At 44.4% G+C, this 18,619-nt stretch overlaps 4 protein-coding genes across 4 annotated transcripts; 2 read left to right on the forward strand and 2 right to left on the reverse strand.

The window, feature by feature from the left end:
• Positions 1 to 452: 452 nt before the first annotated feature.
• PtA15_1A274 (uncharacterized protein) lies at positions 453 to 3,327 on the forward strand (the record flags this gene model as incomplete). Its single annotated transcript, XM_053165284.1, has 5 exons — positions 453 to 586; positions 658 to 736; positions 869 to 1,024; positions 2,148 to 2,484; positions 3,305 to 3,327. The coding sequence occupies 5 exons, from the start codon at positions 453 to 455 to the stop codon at positions 3,325 to 3,327; spliced, it is 729 nt and encodes a 242-aa protein (XP_053016491.1).
• A 5,241-nt stretch (positions 3,328 to 8,568) lies between these two features.
• Positions 8,569 to 8,942, reverse strand: PtA15_1A275 (uncharacterized protein; the record flags this gene model as incomplete). The annotated part of the gene is made up of 2 exons (XM_053165285.1): positions 8,569 to 8,778; positions 8,886 to 8,942. The coding sequence occupies 2 exons, from the start codon at positions 8,940 to 8,942 to the stop codon at positions 8,569 to 8,571; spliced, it is 267 nt and encodes an 88-aa protein (XP_053016492.1).
• A 3,027-nt stretch (positions 8,943 to 11,969) lies between these two features.
• PtA15_1A276 (uncharacterized protein) lies at positions 11,970 to 13,233 on the reverse strand (the record flags this gene model as incomplete). Its single annotated transcript, XM_053165286.1, has 6 exons — positions 11,970 to 12,114; positions 12,200 to 12,568; positions 12,631 to 12,698; positions 12,788 to 12,866; positions 12,934 to 13,008; positions 13,097 to 13,233. 6 exons carry the CDS (start codon positions 13,231 to 13,233, stop codon positions 11,970 to 11,972), a joined length of 873 nt encoding a protein of 290 aa, XP_053016493.1.
• A 1,201-nt stretch (positions 13,234 to 14,434) lies between these two features.
• Positions 14,435 to 16,481, forward strand: PtA15_1A277 (uncharacterized protein; the record flags this gene model as incomplete). The annotated part of the gene is made up of 7 exons (XM_053165287.1): positions 14,435 to 14,762; positions 14,836 to 15,368; positions 15,437 to 15,532; positions 15,596 to 15,708; positions 15,774 to 15,855; positions 15,917 to 16,113; positions 16,175 to 16,481. The coding sequence occupies 7 exons, from the start codon at positions 14,435 to 14,437 to the stop codon at positions 16,479 to 16,481; spliced, it is 1,656 nt and encodes a 551-aa protein (XP_053016494.1).
• Positions 16,482 to 18,619: the final 2,138 nt, after the last annotated feature.

Raw genomic sequence — 18,619 nt, forward strand, 5'->3', positions numbered from 1 at the left:
GCAGAAGAAAATTTTACTATGGCTCATTTGTAATCATAATTTAAATCAATAGGATCAGGATCATACTTTGCTCTCTGAACTTTCTGAATGACAAAATAAAGATAATCTTTTGCTTTGGTTTATCCAAACATTCCAAATAAAGAAAAAAGAGAATCTTGTACTTTGGTTTATTCAATTAATGGTTTGCTTTCAGAAAAAAACATAGTGGAAAAAGGAGTCAAAATAAGGACACTGTGATCATTTATATTAGTTTTAATTATTCTCATCAATCTTCTGACAAAGCCATTCAAGTTTCATCTTCTCCTGATTTCTTCTGTTGGAGATTGGCTTTCTTGAGATTATCAAGTTGAGTCTAGAGGGGTTTGTTTGTATCTGTGCTATTGCAAGTTTGGTCGCTGTGCCTGGGGGTCTTCCAGGTGAAAGGTATGTGAAATATACATATTGCCAGATAGATGGGCCCCCCGGCATTCGCACTTTTCACACTTCCGCCGCCCCCCAACTGCCGGCCAAATTCCGCCAACCATCCGGCCGCTACCAGCCGATACTTTGCCATACGCCTACATTCGATCACGCGAGCTCCGCCACGGTACTTGGACCAAACGGGTGGACTGTGAATCGCGTATAGTTGGCTCTCCAGGTATGTATGTATCAATGCAGTTTCGCATACTTCCGTTATCCACCCGACTGCTATCAGCCAACAGTTTCCCATACAGTAGATCTAACGAATTCCGCCGAGGTACGTAATCCAATTGGGCAGACTGTGGATCGCCTATCGCCCATTGGCTCTCCAGGTATTGGTGCTGTTTGAGATGCTTCGGCCATCCACCTTACCACTATTGGCTGATACAAGTTTCACAAATATACCCAGCACAACTACGCAGGCATTCGACGATTCGAGCTGGTTTTGGACAACAGCCCCCTTGCCGCACTGCTTGCACCCAGCTCAAAAAAATCTCGATCTAGCACTGTTGTAACCGCTTCAAACGTCGTTGGCACCCAGCTCGCTCCACCGTTACGATCCGAAGTCGGCTGCTTAACTCAATCACGGTTTGTTAATTTTATTTTGATTGTGATCTCCCTCCCCCGAACCCATTTTTTATTGTATGGTGCTGCAGGATGGGGGTGTTGGGCGTACAGTCCAGCCTCCATCCTATTGTGGTATGGATTGGTCTTCGGCGTACAGTCAAGGCCCTTTCATACCTACCATGTCCGAATTTCTTGGGTTCAGGACTTAGAGGCGAGGCGGGGTTACAGCTCAACTGACTTGCAATTCTTGATCCAGTTTTCGCGGAGTTAACACAAATCATCATGCGCGGTATTGACTACACCGAGGCGGATTCCTGCACATTGATGAGACAAACGAATAACTGGCTGCTAAAACTGCATCCCAATTGCTCCACCGAGGTGGTGGACTTTGATTTGATGGCGGTATTTATTATGCAGGAGACAAACGATAATATACATATCACCCGTTTGATCAAGGCGGTAATTGAAACTTTCTCTGATCCTGGTCAACCTCGAACTACTCGTCAGAACCAGCTCCTACATGCCTCCCTTCTTGTCCAACAAACGATCAAGAACTATGAGAAAGATTCCCAGGTGCAATCCGGTTTGAGAATGCCTTTCTGTCTTCGTTATCTCAACCTTGTCTCTGTTCGAAATCACGCACGGAGTTTGGAAATGCAGTGTAGAATATTAGATCCCAAGAAGATGGTGGTTCTTCTTGACGAGAATGGGATATGTGTCGGTGTTGGTCTGCCACCTTATCCGGCCCCAGCCCAAGGTTCAGTGCATGTTGCCCATGATGTGTGTAATTTTTATCATCCCAATAAATTCAATAGCCAAATAAACTGATTGCGTCAATTTAAGACCCGCGCATTGAACTCTCTTAAGGAAATGGTGGCAAAGAAGGTTTGTAAGTTGCACATCAACCAGCAACCTCCAGCTTATCTTGCCGAGGCTCCCAAAGGACCGCCAAAAACACCTTTTCCAATCAACTCCACAACAAAAGGGGATATTCGATCACCGTCAGAAAGCTTGGATGCCAGTGTTTCATTTCAGGCATACGGATTTGGGCTGGGAGGGGTACATGTTTTGTTTATCATTGTTGAAAAGAATCAATTTACTGAACACTGTTTCTTTGCTAGAAAAAATCTGTTGGTGTCCTCGACAAGAAAATTCAGTTCACTGCAGATTCAATCAAGATCGATGAACTTCAAGGACACGGATCTAGTTGGAAAGACAACCAACAAATTCCGGCACTGCCCAATCCCCTGCGTGAATGCCCCAACACCGATGATACTGAAGCTATCACGAAGTTGCGAAACGAAACAACCTTTTATTCAAAACTCAACTACGCGATCAATTGCGCATTTCTACCCAAATCGACCTCTGTAGCCATGAAAGCCATCGAATATCTGAATGAACATGGGAGCGATTCAGTAAAAGAAAAATTACAGCTTGAAAAGAATATGATTGTTGCCTGTAAGTGGTGTTTCACAAATTTCTTGCTTCACATCAAGCTAACATGTATTTATTTCATCAAACAGCTCGGACAGCAAGTGTCAATATGCAAATCCACACGCACCGGGACAAGAAAAATGCGCTCCTCTTTGATTCTGTTTTCTTTTTTGGAAATCATTATGGAGGCGAATTCCTTTTGCCTTTGCTAGGAGTTGCATATACTGGTCTACATGGGTATTCCTTTCATGGACCTTTCCGCATTCTCTACCACGGGGTTGCTAAGTTTTACTTCAAAGAAGATTTAAAGGAACCACCACAGCGATTTTCACTTGCAATGTGGAGCCGTGAAAGTTCATTTACTGCAGTTGCTAGGCACGCAGCCTATCTTTTGAAGAAAAACGAGGTACTGCACTTTATAATTTGGTTTGGATATTAATTTTCTGACGATGTATTTTGTTTCTCTTAGATTTACAGCGATCCAAATTATTGGCTACCACTTTATCCAAAATACCAATCCAGTTTGGTCCAGACACATTTTGAAGACTTCAAGAAAAGTTCAAGAATGAGAACAAAAGCTAAAAACCGATCATAACTATAGTTTCATTTCAAATTTTCAATTGGTGCTCCGCTTTGTTAATTCATCAATCAATTTGAAATTCTACACTTGTTTTCTCTGCAACTCAAATTTTTATGATGTTACTTTTATTTGAGAGGAGACTGCACAGTTCGGGTTTGGTTTATAACCCGTATTTTTATTCCTATTATGAATCAGATAAACATAGTTTGGCTATAAAAATAATTATCAATCCGAATTCAGAGGTTGATCTTTTCAATCTTAAAGGCACCACTCTTGATGTCGGCTAGCCATGCCCTCCTATCATCTGTCCACATCTTTCCAAATCCCTTTAATAGGGATTCTTTGCTTAGCTTCGAATTCTCTGACTGGATGAGCTTTAATGGCGGATTGCTCTCGGAAAGAATCTGGGCAGGATCCTTGTTTTTTGGGAAGTTTGCCTTTTCAACCCCCTTTGCATTAGCTGTTGAAGAAACAAATCAGAATAGTCGAGTTAATTTAATTTAAGATAGAGCTCACCAAGAAGCTCATTAAGGGCCTTGCGAAGATCTGTTTTAGCCAAGTCGGATGCCTTCTTGTTTTTTGTTGCTGATTCTTCGGTAATTTTCTCCAAGTGGGCTTGTATTTCTCGTCCGTGGCTGTAAGTCTCAAATAATTCCTTCGCAGCCCATCGGCTTTTTGCAATTGAAAGCCAGCAAGAATCATTACTATACTCTTTGCAAAAGCTGTTGACTCCAGGGCTTCGTGTTGCAGTTAGAAGGTAGTAGGTTGTGTTATATAAGTTCGATGTTGTGTAGAGCTGGCAAACAAAAAACATCAGTATCAAGAGTTTCTGGTTTGATCTAAACCATTAACTCACTTCGAGATTTATTTTGGTAATGCTTTGTAAAGCCTGCTTATATACCTTACTAGTGCTTGGTGCTTGATGTTCCGGAGCTTTAGCCGCAAATGAATCGACTTTGGTCTGGTTTACCAGATTTTGATAAGGAGGTTGGTATAGATCTATCTCTTCTTGGTCAAGCGTGTCCTCTCTGTCGACATTTTCACTTTCATCGTCTTCTTCAAAGTCGCATGGGATTTTCGAGAAGTACTGAAAAATACTGGCACTGAACACAGCCTTCTCTGTCTCTGTAAGAGAAGCCCATGCTTCACCAATCTTCACGTTCCGATCATCCCAACCTTCAGTAACTCCTCTTGAAGGCACTTTGATTTATGAACTCATTAGCTATTATTAAAGTATTTTGTTAGAGGAATGGAACTTACCGGGATGGTTGGTGCTTGCCAAGCTGAATCCAACAAATCGGTTCCAATCACTTTTCTTTTGACCAGGTTTTCCCTCTCCACTACCGGTGAAAAATATTAATGTATAATTAAAATTGCATTATTGAAAGATTAAAAATACCTTACAGGAATTTATGGACCGTAACCTCAGTTACAGTGCCAATAAGAGCCATCATCAATTTACTTTTGATATAATTCTGCTGAATCAACTTTAAAGTATCTTGGACTTCGGTTGGAATACGATTGGAGGCGTTCTTTTTTTGCTTCTGCAGAGTTTCTCGGAGTTCTTGTATTGACCATAAACCAAGCTGAGTCTTGTAGTTGTCCAAGTTTAAACCGATGAACTTTTCTTGATTGTTGTTGATGTTGTTGTTGTCATTGTTGTTGTCTTCTCTATTGGTGGTGTCGTCATCGTTGTTATTGTTGTTTTCTTTGCCGTTGATAGTGAATGAGTGATCATTGTGGTCTTGATCTTCATCCGACTGAATTTCAGAACGATCTCTGGTGACTGATTGAGGATTTGATTTCTTTCCGTTTTTTCGTCTTTTCGATGCAGCATTAGATTGAGATTTTCTTCTTTTGGATTTAGGAGCGACATTTGCGGAAGCATTATTGGAATCGGTTTGACTTGAGGAGCGGTTTTTTGAGTGACGTGTGGAGCGGGTTGATGCCATTTGATCTGGTTGATGGAATCTGGAATCTGTTAATTTGATTAGCAATGGAAAAAGCTGAGTTTAGCGCTGACAGTGTTGGTTTTCTGGGAGTGAAAGACTGGCTGCAATGGGATGATCCGGATGGTTTGAGCTGTTGTGTGGTGTTTTCGGTGATTTATAAATGGAACTGACTTTACTTGTGGATGCAGCAGTGCTGAAAGTGATCCGATGGATGAGCTGGAAGACAAAGTGTATTTGGGAGCTGGGTTGAGCTGTGACGATCTGCAAGACTGTACCGCAGTGTAGGTGGGAGCTGGGTTGAGTTGGGAGGAGCTGGGAGGAGCTGCAATACTGTACCTGAGTGTGGGTGGGAGCTGGGTTGAGCTGGGTTGAGCTGTGAGGAGCTTCAAGACTGTACCTGAGTGTATGTGGGAGCTGGGTTGAGCTGGGTTGAGCTGTGAGGAGCTGCAAGACTGTAGCTGCATTGCAATTTAATTTCAGCACGTTTTCTCAAGAGAGTGAAAAATTATCAATATTTCCAGCATAATCAGGCTTGATCACCATCTTATAGTGTATCTTCATATTAATGACTTGTAAAAAATCTGATGCTGGAGCTGAGCTCGCCCAGCTCCAGCCTGATGTCGGTTTCAAACCGAGGATGGTGCCACATGCATCTTTGGTTTGGAGTCGAATATTTGTAGTGACACAGGTGTCTTTGACAATTGACTCGAAACGTCAACTGGCGTCAACTCAAGGCCGCCCGTGAAAAACGTAGCAAAAGGAAGAAGCAGGTCTGTCTCAAATCTAGGTTTCTCACAACAGCCGCAATCTTTCTGACTGCTAATCTCTTTTGTTGTCACTCGCGTATCTTTGCAGTTAAGTGATCATCGCGTGGACACTTGTGTGGCATTGGATCTCCCAGCAACTTTAACCCGGATCTTCATGGACCCCGCTTGCACATCTGACTCGGAAGAAGATGAAGCAGGGAACCTCCATCGCATGCACGTGCCGTGGCGCTCTCAAGAAATGACTCAATTTGCTCACAAGTTGGATGAGGCCACGGTGGATCGTTTGCGCAAGGAAAAAGGCGTTCAATACGTACAAAGGGCCAAATTACTTGAACTGCGTCGATGTGATCCTATCCACATACCCGAAGTCTTCCCAGTACCTATCGGTCTCCCGCAAAATTGCTACGCTCCCATCTTCCTCCAATCCCGAGGCCAGGTTTCCCACGAAGTCTTGCACACAGACAATCAACCTTGTGAATTTCCTGCTATCTGATGCTGTTTCTGTTGTTGTAGATGAATGGATTCCATCATGATCCTGACCGCCTTCTTTGTGCTCTCACCTGCTTGATCCAACGCTAAGCTGTTTGTCCGCTCTCATCAGTTTGAGATGTCTTTGCCCATATGTAAAAAGAAATGTCTTACTGTGCTAGCTCCTTTTTCCTTTTCTGTATCTACAAATGTTGACAAGTACATATTCATTCAATCATTTTGAGCCTAAGATGTGAAGAGTCATGTATATAGCGCACCTCGATCATATTTGCTTCAATGCTTCCCTTTATGAAGTAACAAACAATCTGTGTAGTGCGGTGTTGGCCTAGCCGATAGGCGCAATCTGTTGCCTGGTCTTCCACACTTTGATTCCAGCAGGGGTCCTGCAGCCGTGTAGGCGTCAATATAAGTGTGCCAATGGCCTTTGCTTTGTATCCTGGACTCACCATCAAGTAAACCTTCTGCGTACACGTCAGGTCAATCCCCACTCCACCTGCCCCGATGGTGGCCAAAAGCACTTGAACATTAGGCTCATGCCTAATTCTGTCTAAGCTCTTTTTCTTCTGCTGTAATGAGCGGCTCCCATCTAGTTGTTCAAAGGCAATCTTTTCTGCACCAAGTGCATTGCCCACACTGGAAAGAATCCTCAGCAACATAGACATATTTCTATAATCAGGTAAAATGTTCACATCAGTCAACTCACATCTGCAGGAAGGATGTCCACTGAGAGAAAACAACTGCCTTGGGAACTTCGCCACCTTGCTCCGAGTATAAGTGCCTCTTCAGATCCGTCATCAAATGTAAAATTTTTGGACTGTCACACCACGTTGTCTCCTTCTTTGGTAGATTGTATTGCCGTCCATCAATCAACCCTGGGTGATCACAATATAGTCGCAGCATCGTTAATTCTTGAAAAAACTCAGATGAATCCCAGCTTCCACCGCCTCTGTCCACTCCAAATTTGGCGGCAAAATTGTGATATCGGTTGTGGTAGTCTTCTTGCCAAGGTTCCGGGAGTGGAAGGCCTACATATTCTTCGACTTTAGGCGGGAGGTGGAGAACTTCTGTTTTCAGTCTCCTCAACGACAAAGTGGCCAGTAGCTGTTGAAGCAACTCAATGGCCTTCGCAGATTTACGTTGTATGTTTGGTTCGATAAATGTCTGCCACACTTCTTCCCTCGACCACGGGTCCACTTGTATGAATTTTAGTAAGGTGTACAGGTCACTCAAGTGATTCTGCAAGGGTGTTCCGTTCAAGCAGAGTGTTCTTTGCGCTTCCAAAGCTATAATGGCTTGGCTTCGCTTGGTTGCTGCGTCACGTATCAGACTAGGAAGTAAAAAACAATCAGCAGTGTCTTCCATAAAATTCCAAGGATCAGAATTAACTCACTGGGCCTCGTCCAATATGGTGCGAAACCAGGTCACTTCAAACAACGCCTCACACCTGGAATCATAAAGATTTGCTACAGTGTCATAAGTGACTAGAATGATATCGTTGGCCCACAGGTTTGGAGCTGTCCACTTTTTTCGCTCCTCTCCATGATACACCGCGTATTTCGTGAAACTCAGGTCAAGGTGCTTGCGGATCTCCGCATCCCAATTGGGTAACGTTGATAATGGGCATATCACTAAAGTCGTCCTTGTGTTGCGCTCTTTTGTCGTAGCAAAGGATTCGGCGGCATTCTTCGATGTTAAAATTAGCGCTAGGGAAGTTAAAGTCTTTCCAAGCCCCATATCGTCAGCAAGGATTGATCCTTGACTGTTGTGATTAATTTGCTTGGTCGTTCTCCCGGTAGTCGCTGTATGGTGAAATGCTTGCCTCAGCCACTGACAGGTTGATGAACGCCAAAACGTCGACAGTGTTGTTGATTCGGGGGATTCCACTGACAGGTCGATGAACGCCAAAACGTCGACAGTGTTGTTGATTCGGGGGATTCCAACTTCAGAATGAACTCCATGGCTTGTAGCTGGTGCGTCAAGAGCCGTGTTTTGCAGCCAGGTACCGATTTCCCAGGTGCCGCACGTTGCCCAACCTCGGCATGCAAAGCATGGGGAACCCCTAAGCATTTTTTGGGGCAGTAACTTTCGATGATTTTGACTTTCAGATCGCTCTCTTCAAATGTCCGGAGTACCTCGGCGGAGTGTTCAGAAGCTGAGAACAGCATCAACATTACGGTCAGAGTTGGTGTCGGTGAGGGAGAAGCGAAAACGGTGGCATCCATAATGACTGTGGGGTACGATGTCTTTGGGGGGTTCTCAAGACCTAAAAAGGTATTCAGCTCCATTGAAACCGTGCCGGTAGGGCCCACAAGCAACTTGTTCAAAACGTCCAATAGTGGTCGGCTGACATGACCGACCTCTGCGCCAGGCCAGGTAAAAACTTTGATGGTTTCTGGTCCTTTTTGAAGGAGCGCTCGTGTTCTGCTGGGGTATTTGATGGATCCTCGAAGGCGATCGACCATGATGCAATTACCGGATATCGTGCCAAGGCATTCGAGGTTTTGCGAGTTGGTGTGTTGGGTGTCTTGCTCTGGGTTCATTTGTTTTGAGAAGAAAGTGGAAAAGGTTACTGTTTAGTAATTATAACGGATACATAGATGACAAGAGTGTAGCAAAGCACAGCGGATATATACTTACCTCTACTGTCTGGCAATCCAAATCAAGTTTATGCATTGGCTGTGTGGCAAGTGGCATCAAGCATTCGGATCGGCTGTCTCGGAAGGGCACTGAACTTTGGTTGAGTGTAGTCTTGTAGATTTGTGTTGAAAATTGATGCTTGGATCTTGTTGCTTGGCTGAATCAATCTCGACCCTTACTTGTGTGTGTGAGCTCAGCATGTACTCCCAGAGTAAACAAGTCAAGCATTCTCATGAACTTGAAAGTATATGCATACACTTTGTACATTTGCTTGAAAAAGACCGCTAGGTACAAACTAAACACTGACCCAATCTAGGAAAGCTTGTTGCAATCCTCCCTCAACTTCAACATCCAGATTCAGTAGTGCATTATGCTTGAGAAGTTTAGATGTAACTCAAATTTATCCCTCTCTTATCTCGACTTTGAAAAAAAGGAAGATCAAAGACATTCATCTTGCTGCATCTCTGTCACCCACACAGTGTCTTGTGGGTTCCGCACCAAAATCCCCAGTTGAATTCAATGGGAAGAGGAGTCGAGTCTTTGATCTGCTCTTGTATTCATCCATTAGTCCTCCAGGATTCTAATTCAAATAACACATCCTCTGTATTTATTTATTTATACTTTTTTTAAAAAATCTGAGCAATTAAAACAAGTGATTACTTTAATTTGGAAAATGATAACTTTGCACTCAATGTTTACAATTAAAGAAATTGATTGATATATATACATATATCCCCTCAGATCAATTGCTAATTGCTGAGGGATACTTGAAAGTTTTATTTTTTGAAGGTAACGTGTACTTTTTGAGAAGTTGATATTATTTGTGATTTTAGCTGATTTTGTTGAGTTTCTTGGTTTCATTAATTCCTTCCTGCTTGTAATTTTTTTTACTTCAACTATCTTATAATTTATTTGATAGTCTATATATTCCATTTTGTCATTGTCATTATTATTTTGTTTCATTGTATTATTTATTTTATTACTTATTTTACTATTTATTCTTTTTTCATTGTTATGTTTTGCTTTTTTGTGAGAATGTCTTCTATTTGTTATTTATGTTTTGGAAGCAGGCTGTCTTGATGATATATTCACCTAGAAGTCCCAGCATTTTAGGCCAGTCAATCATTGATTGGATTGGATTGGATTGGATTGGATTGTCATTTTTTTGCTTGTTCATGTCAATTTGATTTACACCATCACTTGGCTTCAAATTTTTGTATTGTAGTAAATCAATATGTATTTACAAAAAAAAAATAAAGGGAATTCAAGCCTTAAGGCATGTCTACTTTGCCTACATAATCTACCAGTTTATAGAGTAAGGGCAACAATTTACTTTTCTAAAAATTATTCTTTAGTGCTCAAAATAAGCAGTGGAATTTCAAGAACACATTGATGGATTGTAACCTTGTGCTACACTGAACATATCAACAGAATTCAAATGTAGTGATATCAGTGCAACTCAAGGCTATCATACAAGTGATTCTTAGCTAATATCAATGTTTTAATCATGGCAATGAGCCCACATTGCCTTGCTTTTGGGGGTGGTGACGGGAAGTCATCCACTGGAGGACTTCCCGTCGGCTAAATTGCTTAATCTAGAGGGACAGGCTAAACCTTACTGGCTGGTGAAATTTGATTGATATCGAGTTTTCACCAGCAAACAAGGTTTAGCGGCCTCCTCTAAATCAAGCCTTTTAGGCGACGGGAAGTCCTCCACTTCTGGTCAGCTCTGCAGCCCGTGCACAATCAAAATCACGAATATGTTTTTGCAAAACTGATGTTTTTGACTTTCATGGGCGCTGGTTGTGGTTTTGATAGGGATGTTAATTTAGGATATGCCGAGACATCTACAGGGCCCCAAACAGCGACGGGGAAGTCATTGCGGCGATCGCAAGTCCTCCCGGCGACGTCAAGTTCTCCAATCCCCGTCGCCGTTTACAGGCCTGTGGATGTCCTTGCAGATCCTAAATTATTACCCTGTTCAAAACCTCAACGAGCTGTGAGAAGTTGAAATAATTGATTGGGGTGTCAATGATTGAGTTGATGATCGTGTTCTTTTCCTCATCAAATTGAGAAGAAGGCGAACGTCGAAAGGAGATCGAATGGAATATCAAAAATCGAATGAGTCGAGGGATTGACGGCGGCGAAGAAGAGTTCGAGGTCGATAAGAGTTTTCCAAGTATTTTATGAGAGAGAAGTTTTGAGTTGATGTTGATGATCTTGTTAAGAAGAAGAGAAGCTAAAAGTTGATGGTGATGATTGGTTGTTGTGAGCGACGGAAGAAGGGATGCTAGTATTGATGATTGGTTGATTGTCGAGAGCGAGGATGAATGGTAACAAGTGCGAAGAATTGAAAGAATTGCAGCAGAGAGAGACTGCAGAGATAAGAAGCCAAACGACGTGAAGGTGCTCGGTGGAGGACTGCTGTTGGGACTTAGCAAGCGAAAGGTCAAAGTAAAGGTCAATAAGTAAAGGTCAAAAGAAACAACTAAACTGTGTCAATCTGCTACGACGTCGTCTGAATTCCAACACCAGCCCCCATGAAAGTAGAATACACATCAGGTTTGGGAAAACACAATTTGTTTCATCAAAAATATGATTTAGGAGATGCGATTTTGATTCTGCAGGGGCTGCAGAACCAACAGGAACCTCCACTGTAGTGCAACAGGCTGCAGATCTGGTTCTCGAGGGCTTGTAGATCTCGACGGGAAGTCCTCCAAAGAAACTGCGTCAGGTCTTAATGCGGCAAAGAGCTACCTTGCAAATGTTACTTGATTCACAACGTGAACTTGGATGATTGGTAAGCCAAGACTAGCCATCCTATCGAAGATTTGAAATACATGATAACAGGTTGGCAATATCCAATTGACCAAACAATCCCTCCAGGTTTAAGGAGATAATGGTGCTTTAAGCGTAGCTCAAGTGCGTATGCTCATGTCTCGAAAGAACACCAGTGAGGTTGATAACGATGATCCTAATCTTTGCATTAATTCATTAGAAACATACACTTATCCAAACCATACGACCTGAGAAGGCAAACAAAACCAGGTCTAAGGGGATGGCAAGTGAAATGGTATGGGAGCATTATTCCAGTTCGTCAAGAGGTATGCTAATGCCGTTCGGGCCTTTGGTAATGGTTGAATTAGGCGACCAGAGCTGTATCACATTGTCTTCGGCTGCACTGACGAGATGCCAGGGGGTAGTGGGGCTCCAACTGACATCTGTTGGTCTAGATGAGTGCAAATGATTCGATGATGTAAGTATGGATCACGGAAGTTATCAACTGAGCTAATCGTAGGTCGCCTGAGCATTACCTAGCGGTATGTCCACCATGGACAAATAGAAGTTCGGGTGGGCCATCCTCGGCATCATCAGGAGTCTGTTCCTCGCCGATTTTACTTAGGTCCCATATATTGATCCTGCGATCAGATGAGCCTGAGCAAAACACAGTCGGGTGAAAAGGGGACCATGCGAGGGAGATGAGTTCATCTTGGTGAGATTGGAGACAGTGGAGCTTGTTCGATAAGTTTCGATTATCCCAAAGATTGATGTTCTGGTCAGCGCCGCCAGTCACAAGCAGAAATTCTGACTGCGGCGAAAATGCCACTGTATTTATCTCGCCGTTGTGCGCCTCAGTGACTACTTGAGCAGCCTTCGTTGTGTCCGGGTTCCTGGTATCCCATCTGCAAGCACAACCGGTTTAACCCTCTCCTCTCGAACACTTGATTAGAGAAAGATTACCCACATGAGCAATTGCTTATCATCACTGACTGAGGCAAACAAGTGGCCCTGAGATGAATGCCACGAAACATCCTACCGAAACAGAGCATAATTGGTGTGCGAAGAGTTTGGGAGGTAGTCAGTTGCATGTCAAGGGAATATGTTTAGTTATATGGCTTAACTGAAACTATAGAGCTATGTCCCTTGTAGACACGATACGGCTCCATGACCGGATTTCCTTTCGTATAAGCATTTATGTCCCTAAAAGCAAATTTGAGGGAGTTTAATTAGATGAGTGTGTCAAACAGCGGAGCTGCTAAGTTTGTACCAGTGGCAGATCGTCTCGTCTTCCGATGCACTTAAAACTTCACCGGACTTGGTTGGATTCCAGTCAAGTCCAAAGCTGTTGACCACAGGGAAAAAAGTGAAACGGTATTCAGGCATGAGTTTCGCGCAACGCGTGATATGCTCCAGTGATAATATGAACATACCCTTCCTTAGAATGTCCTCTCAGGGTAATGTCAGGCTTGCAAACATTATCTTTCGGGGGATCAGATGGGTGCTTGGTCCGATCGAAAACGTAAACGTCGCCTGTGACGGTTTTTCTATTGTTGAGGATCTTAGTCATCAACGCGTAGTGCTCGATCACAGGGTGCGAAATATGACGCACGTCGCGATCAAGTCAGGGTTTTGTGGCATGTAACGCGCCCGATTTACTTCACCGACGTGTGGAATGGATTGAATGATTTTGAAGCGTGGTTGGGTGTCACTGTAGGATCCTATTTCTTTTCTCAATCAAAGTTTGAAAGATGGCGAGACCAGATGGGGAGATTTGGCAAGTTAGCACTCAAGCATCTACATAGGCCATTGAAATGAAGGAAAACATACCACCTGATTGCTCATCATACTTATCCAGACCTAATTCCTCAGAGTTTGGATTGGGTAACCTGACATTAACTATTTGAAGGAAGTTGGGTTCATTATCCGAAGTGTGGGTGCCAATAAGGATTCTTTGGGTGGTGTATGACTTGTCAGACGAGAATTCTTGATCCGGAAACCATTGAGTCGTCAGGGTAGGCCAGTCTAATGCATGGGTTAGGACCAGATCGTAAAGAAAAGGCGAGTTCTTTTTCCAGATCTGTAGTGAAGGCGCACGGAAGTGCACGATCAGTTATTAACTTTACAATGTGAGGAACGTAGTAGAATTTTCCGTAATGCATTTTTAAAGGCAGCATTGCGCTACCTTGTACTCCTCATTTGCTATTTTAGCCAGTGCCTATCATGTGATCAGAGAAAGTGCCCAGCAGCATACATCATAATCGTGTGTTAGTGATATCCAGCCAAGTCTACGAGATCAGAAAAAATTAACTTGCCTGAGTTTCCTGCTCTTCCACATCGCCGTCCGTAGCCATGGTGCGGTTCGCCTTATTCTTGGCAGTCTTGATTTTCTTCTCAGGAAATTCTGGGTTGTTGGCCTTAGTCGCGTCTGCCTGGTCCGTTGGCCGACAAGTCACAAGACCATTTGACCCTGTGACGGCGGGTGTGACATATTGACCGACACACAAGGTTCGCGGGGGAAATGGAGCGCTTGATTGCGCGCGGGGGCCAGTGCTTCCCGCAGTCGCCCGCCTCAAGCCCCGCCCCTCCCCGGAGCCCCAGGGTGTGCGCTACATCTCAACCTTGATCGCCAGTCGTTTCTTTCTTCGAATCAACCATTCAACTCATGTCAGAGCATTTCGAATCCCGTCATCGATTTTGAAGATAAACTCCCCTCACAGGTCTCTTGGCACTCAAACTACACCCGGTCTACTCCTTTCAAAAATCTAGTGATGTGGCGCAACGGTAACAAAGTCACCGGCACAAACGATGCTCCTTTAGGCGCTCCTCGTCGATGGGGTGGCAGCCAATCGGATCCCAAAGATTCGGGTGCATTTGGTGGCTTGGGTGCTCCGACTTCGTATACCTCTGCACCTACCACGAACCGTGATGATGCACCCCCACCCCCTCCCCCTCCTGCTAGCACTGCTCCCGAACCGCCGCCCACGGAACGCAAGCGTAAAAGCCGTTGGGGAGCCGAAAGTGAAAAAGTCAACGTTGCTGGCCTACCAGTAGCTATTAACGGGACCGTCGATGCGGCAGATCTCGATCGTTATGCTGGTATGTATATTTCCTTTCGTCGCCCTCGATTGTGGGTCCATGAAAACGATGCTGATACCCTGGCTATTACTAGCTACCCTTCGTCTGGAGCAGGTCAACAACAAATTGCGGAATGGTGATGTTGTTCCACCTGAAAAGGAGCGATCGCCTTCTCCACCCCCGACATACGACGGTCAAGGTCGCCGAACCAATACCCGAGAATTTCGTTACAGACGCAAATTGGAAGAGGAACGGACGAAGCTCATCGAAAGGCTGATCAAAATCGACCCATCGTACCGCCCACCACTTGATTTCGAAGCACAAAAAAAGTTTGGCGGTAACAGGTCCGGCAGGCCCTCTGAAAAAGTCTACATTCCAATCAAGGAGTTTCCAGAGATCAAGTTCTTCGGTTTACTGGTTGGGCCTAGAGGTAACAGTCTAAAGAAAATGGAGGGAGAAAGTGGCGCCAAAATCAGTATCAGGGGTAGAGGAAGTGTCAAGGAGGGAAAGGGCCGGAAGGAAGAGTTCGCCGGTGATGATGATGATGAGATGCATTGTTTGGTAACGGCCGACACCCAAGATAAGGTTGACAAATGTGTCAGATTGATCAACAAAGTTATTGAAACAGTAAGCGCTTTCGAAAACAATGTTGAGTCCCTTGGCATGGTACTGATTGAATACTATTTGTTTTCAAGGCCTGTTCGGTACCTGAAAGCCAAAATGAGCAAAAACTCAATCAATTACGGGAGCTCGCGCAACTGAATGGTACCTTTAGAGATTTCGAAAACCAGGTTCGTCCTATTCTCATTGATGGGTAACATCCCCAGATCGGTGACTTACGTCTTTTCTTCTAGGTTTGTCAAAACTGCGGCAACCCAGGTCATCGCAAATACGATTGTCCCGAGCAGCGTAACTTTTCTGCAGGTATAATCTGCAGAATTTGTGGAGGGGCCGGACACATGGCTCGGTAAGCAGATTTCGAACTTGCACCTATGTTTCATCGCAAACTCATTCAGAAATTTCCATTATCAGAGATTGCACTCAGCGACGTGGTTTCAATGGCAGTAATTCCGCTGCTGCTGGTGGCGGTGTAGCCCAGGCGTTTGATTCTGAGGTACAACATTCTTTTTGGCTCTTTGTTTGTGTACTCTTGCTAATCTTGAGTCTGTTTGAAGTACGCCTCTCTTATGGCTGAGCTAGGCGAGACCTCAAAGGTTGCGCCTATATCTGAAGAAGGTCAAAATGGCCAATCTGATACACCCAAGCCTCAATCAAATTGGGTCGGCCCACCTGGCTCGTCGACACCCGCTCGGAATGGTGACTCCGGTACTCCATTAAACACGGTGCCACCATGGCGTGTAGCCTCAAATTGGTGCGTGCCCTCAATGCAATTTGAATGTGTACAACTTGGTTAACCATTCCCATCATCACAGGCATCCACCGCAACCACCCCAACATCACGGAAGCTCTTACGGCCAACGGAATGCTTATTCATTTAATGCGGCTCAGCACGGCCATCACAATCATAACCATCACGGGCATCACGGTCAACACCATCAGCATTACTACCAGGGTCAGCATGCGCACCACCACCCCCAGCAACACCAGCCCCATATGCATCAGCAACAGCCTGGCCCGCCTAACATGCCGACTGGTGCACCAGGAGCAGAACCTGGTCTAGCATCAGCAGCACCTAGTTTCGTCCCTCAAGGAGCCTACGCTGGGTATTATGGTCAATAGTTTGATTTGACCGGCTGTAGCGACTGGAGTTTTCAGTTTAGCGGTGGTCAAAAATCGTCGACAAATCCTGTTGGTTACGGAAATAACTAAAAGCCTCGCGAACAGCAAACTTCCTGGGGTTTTGAGTAAATCTGCCGGCTGACTTATGTTGACTAACCCACTCACTTGACCCACCAACAGTTACTATAGCTTTTGTTGTCTAACCTTGTCATCTGATTTTTTTTTGTTTCCCTAAATCCTGTTACCTCGATCCACCGGTTATCGCATACATGACCCTGACTTCACTGACGAGTTAAAAACTTCCTATTGATGAAGTAGTATACTGACTATCAGCTAAACTACTAACCCCTTGCTTAATACCATCTTCAAGTTGCGAAAGAGAAAGGTTCCATTTATTCATCTTTGTTTTTTGACTTATGCACGGTCACACTAACCTGTTTCGCGCGACGATCTACGCTGTGATAAGCTGACCCATGAAGGCTAGCTGATTTGGCACTGCGCCTTTCTATGTTTGGGTACTGATGGGTCCGAATTGACGCACGCTCTCATCGTGACTAGAGCTTTGAATGCTAACTCAACAAGGCCATTATTCCGGCAGCTTCATAGAAAGGACATGCCGCAAGATGCAGTGATGATTGACCGGTAATGCACTGAGTCTACCATTGCTAATGAATTCTATTTTAGCTCCGCGTTCTGCCCGGTTATCGAACTGAGTTTGGACGGGTCCATTAGTGTTGGATTTGATCATGTCAGCCTTCTGCATCCTTAATTGGTCGATTGCGCTCTTGCCCAGCTCACATGATTGATAACCCGTACATTCGTCCTTTCTATTTCATTCATGGCCGGTGTCTAGCAGTAGCGTCCTAAAGTCCACCAGCAGTTGCTATATTCCACTGTAGACTCACTGCATGTCCCACCTCGGGTGTTCTACACATGGTGAGCTGATGAAGTAAAATCATTTTCCTAACTTGATCACATGTATGTTACATCGAAGCTAGCGATCTCTCCTGGATGACATGAGTTTGCTTGACAAGTAATATGAACCTCTTTAGTCGAAGTCCATTGCTGCCTACTCGATGGTTTTTTTTTTTAGCTTTTGCCAGTCATCTTGCCGCTCTCAGGCTGGAAGGGACTGATTTGCCCCGATCTCGAGGGGGATGGACTCTCAATCTGGCAAAAAAATGAACAAGCCGATTCTTGGCGTTTCTTGATTAATAGTGGGATTCAAAGTAAAAACCCGCGCGCATGCAAGTCACTTTGCATATTGACTTGCCCCCCGCCAAGTTACCTTGAGCCCCCCAAAGTGGGCCTTTCCTCCGGTACATCCACCTGCAAGTGGCATACATCTTACATTCGACACGGTTGGTCAACTGTCCATCACCCCACCCCACCCAGCACCACACCACAGCAACAATTGATCCCCTCCACCATGCCACAACACACCGAAAGAGCTTCGACAATCAACCGAATGACCCAGCTCATCCGAAGTCAAATCCGCGGAGCGTTCATCGAATCTGCCTTGAAAGACAATTCTGACTCCAGTGAGAACAGCGATTTGGAGGAAGCTGTTGTTGCTCTCATTCTCATCAAAAAACACCGTTACTTGGCTCCTCGAAATCGAATCGGTTGGGCTCCCGACAATTCCGAATATCTCTTCAGCCTTGATGAATCGCGCTTCAAGCAGGAATTCAGGGTGTCTCAAGATTCTTTTTTTTGTCTTCTCTCCAAAATCGAAGGCCACCCAATTTTCCAAAACAACTCAAACGTCCCTCAACGCCTGGTCCGTGAGCAACTTATGGTGACGTTGAAACGGATGGGACTTGACGGTAATGGTGCCTCGGTTGGCATGTTGGCTCGCTTTTTCCGAATATCCAAGGGTTCAGTCATTTTATACTGTTCAAGAACAATTGAGGCAATCTTGTCTCTTGAGAAGTAAGTCATTTTGTTCTGTAGTTTCCAGCTTAGGTTACAGACTAATCATGTTGGCTTCTTCTGTAATTTTACAGAAAATATGTCCAATGGCCAGATGCCCAAGGCCGCCAAGCACTCGCATCACAAATATCCAGCATCTCGGGATTCCAAAACTGTGTTGGATTCATTGATGGGACTCTTTTCCCTCTGTACGACAAACCCAGTAT

Source organism: Puccinia triticina, chromosome 1A (assembly GCF_026914185.1).
Source record: "Puccinia triticina chromosome 1A, complete sequence".
Lineage (NCBI taxonomy): Eukaryota > Fungi > Basidiomycota > Pucciniomycetes > Pucciniales > Pucciniaceae > Puccinia > Puccinia triticina.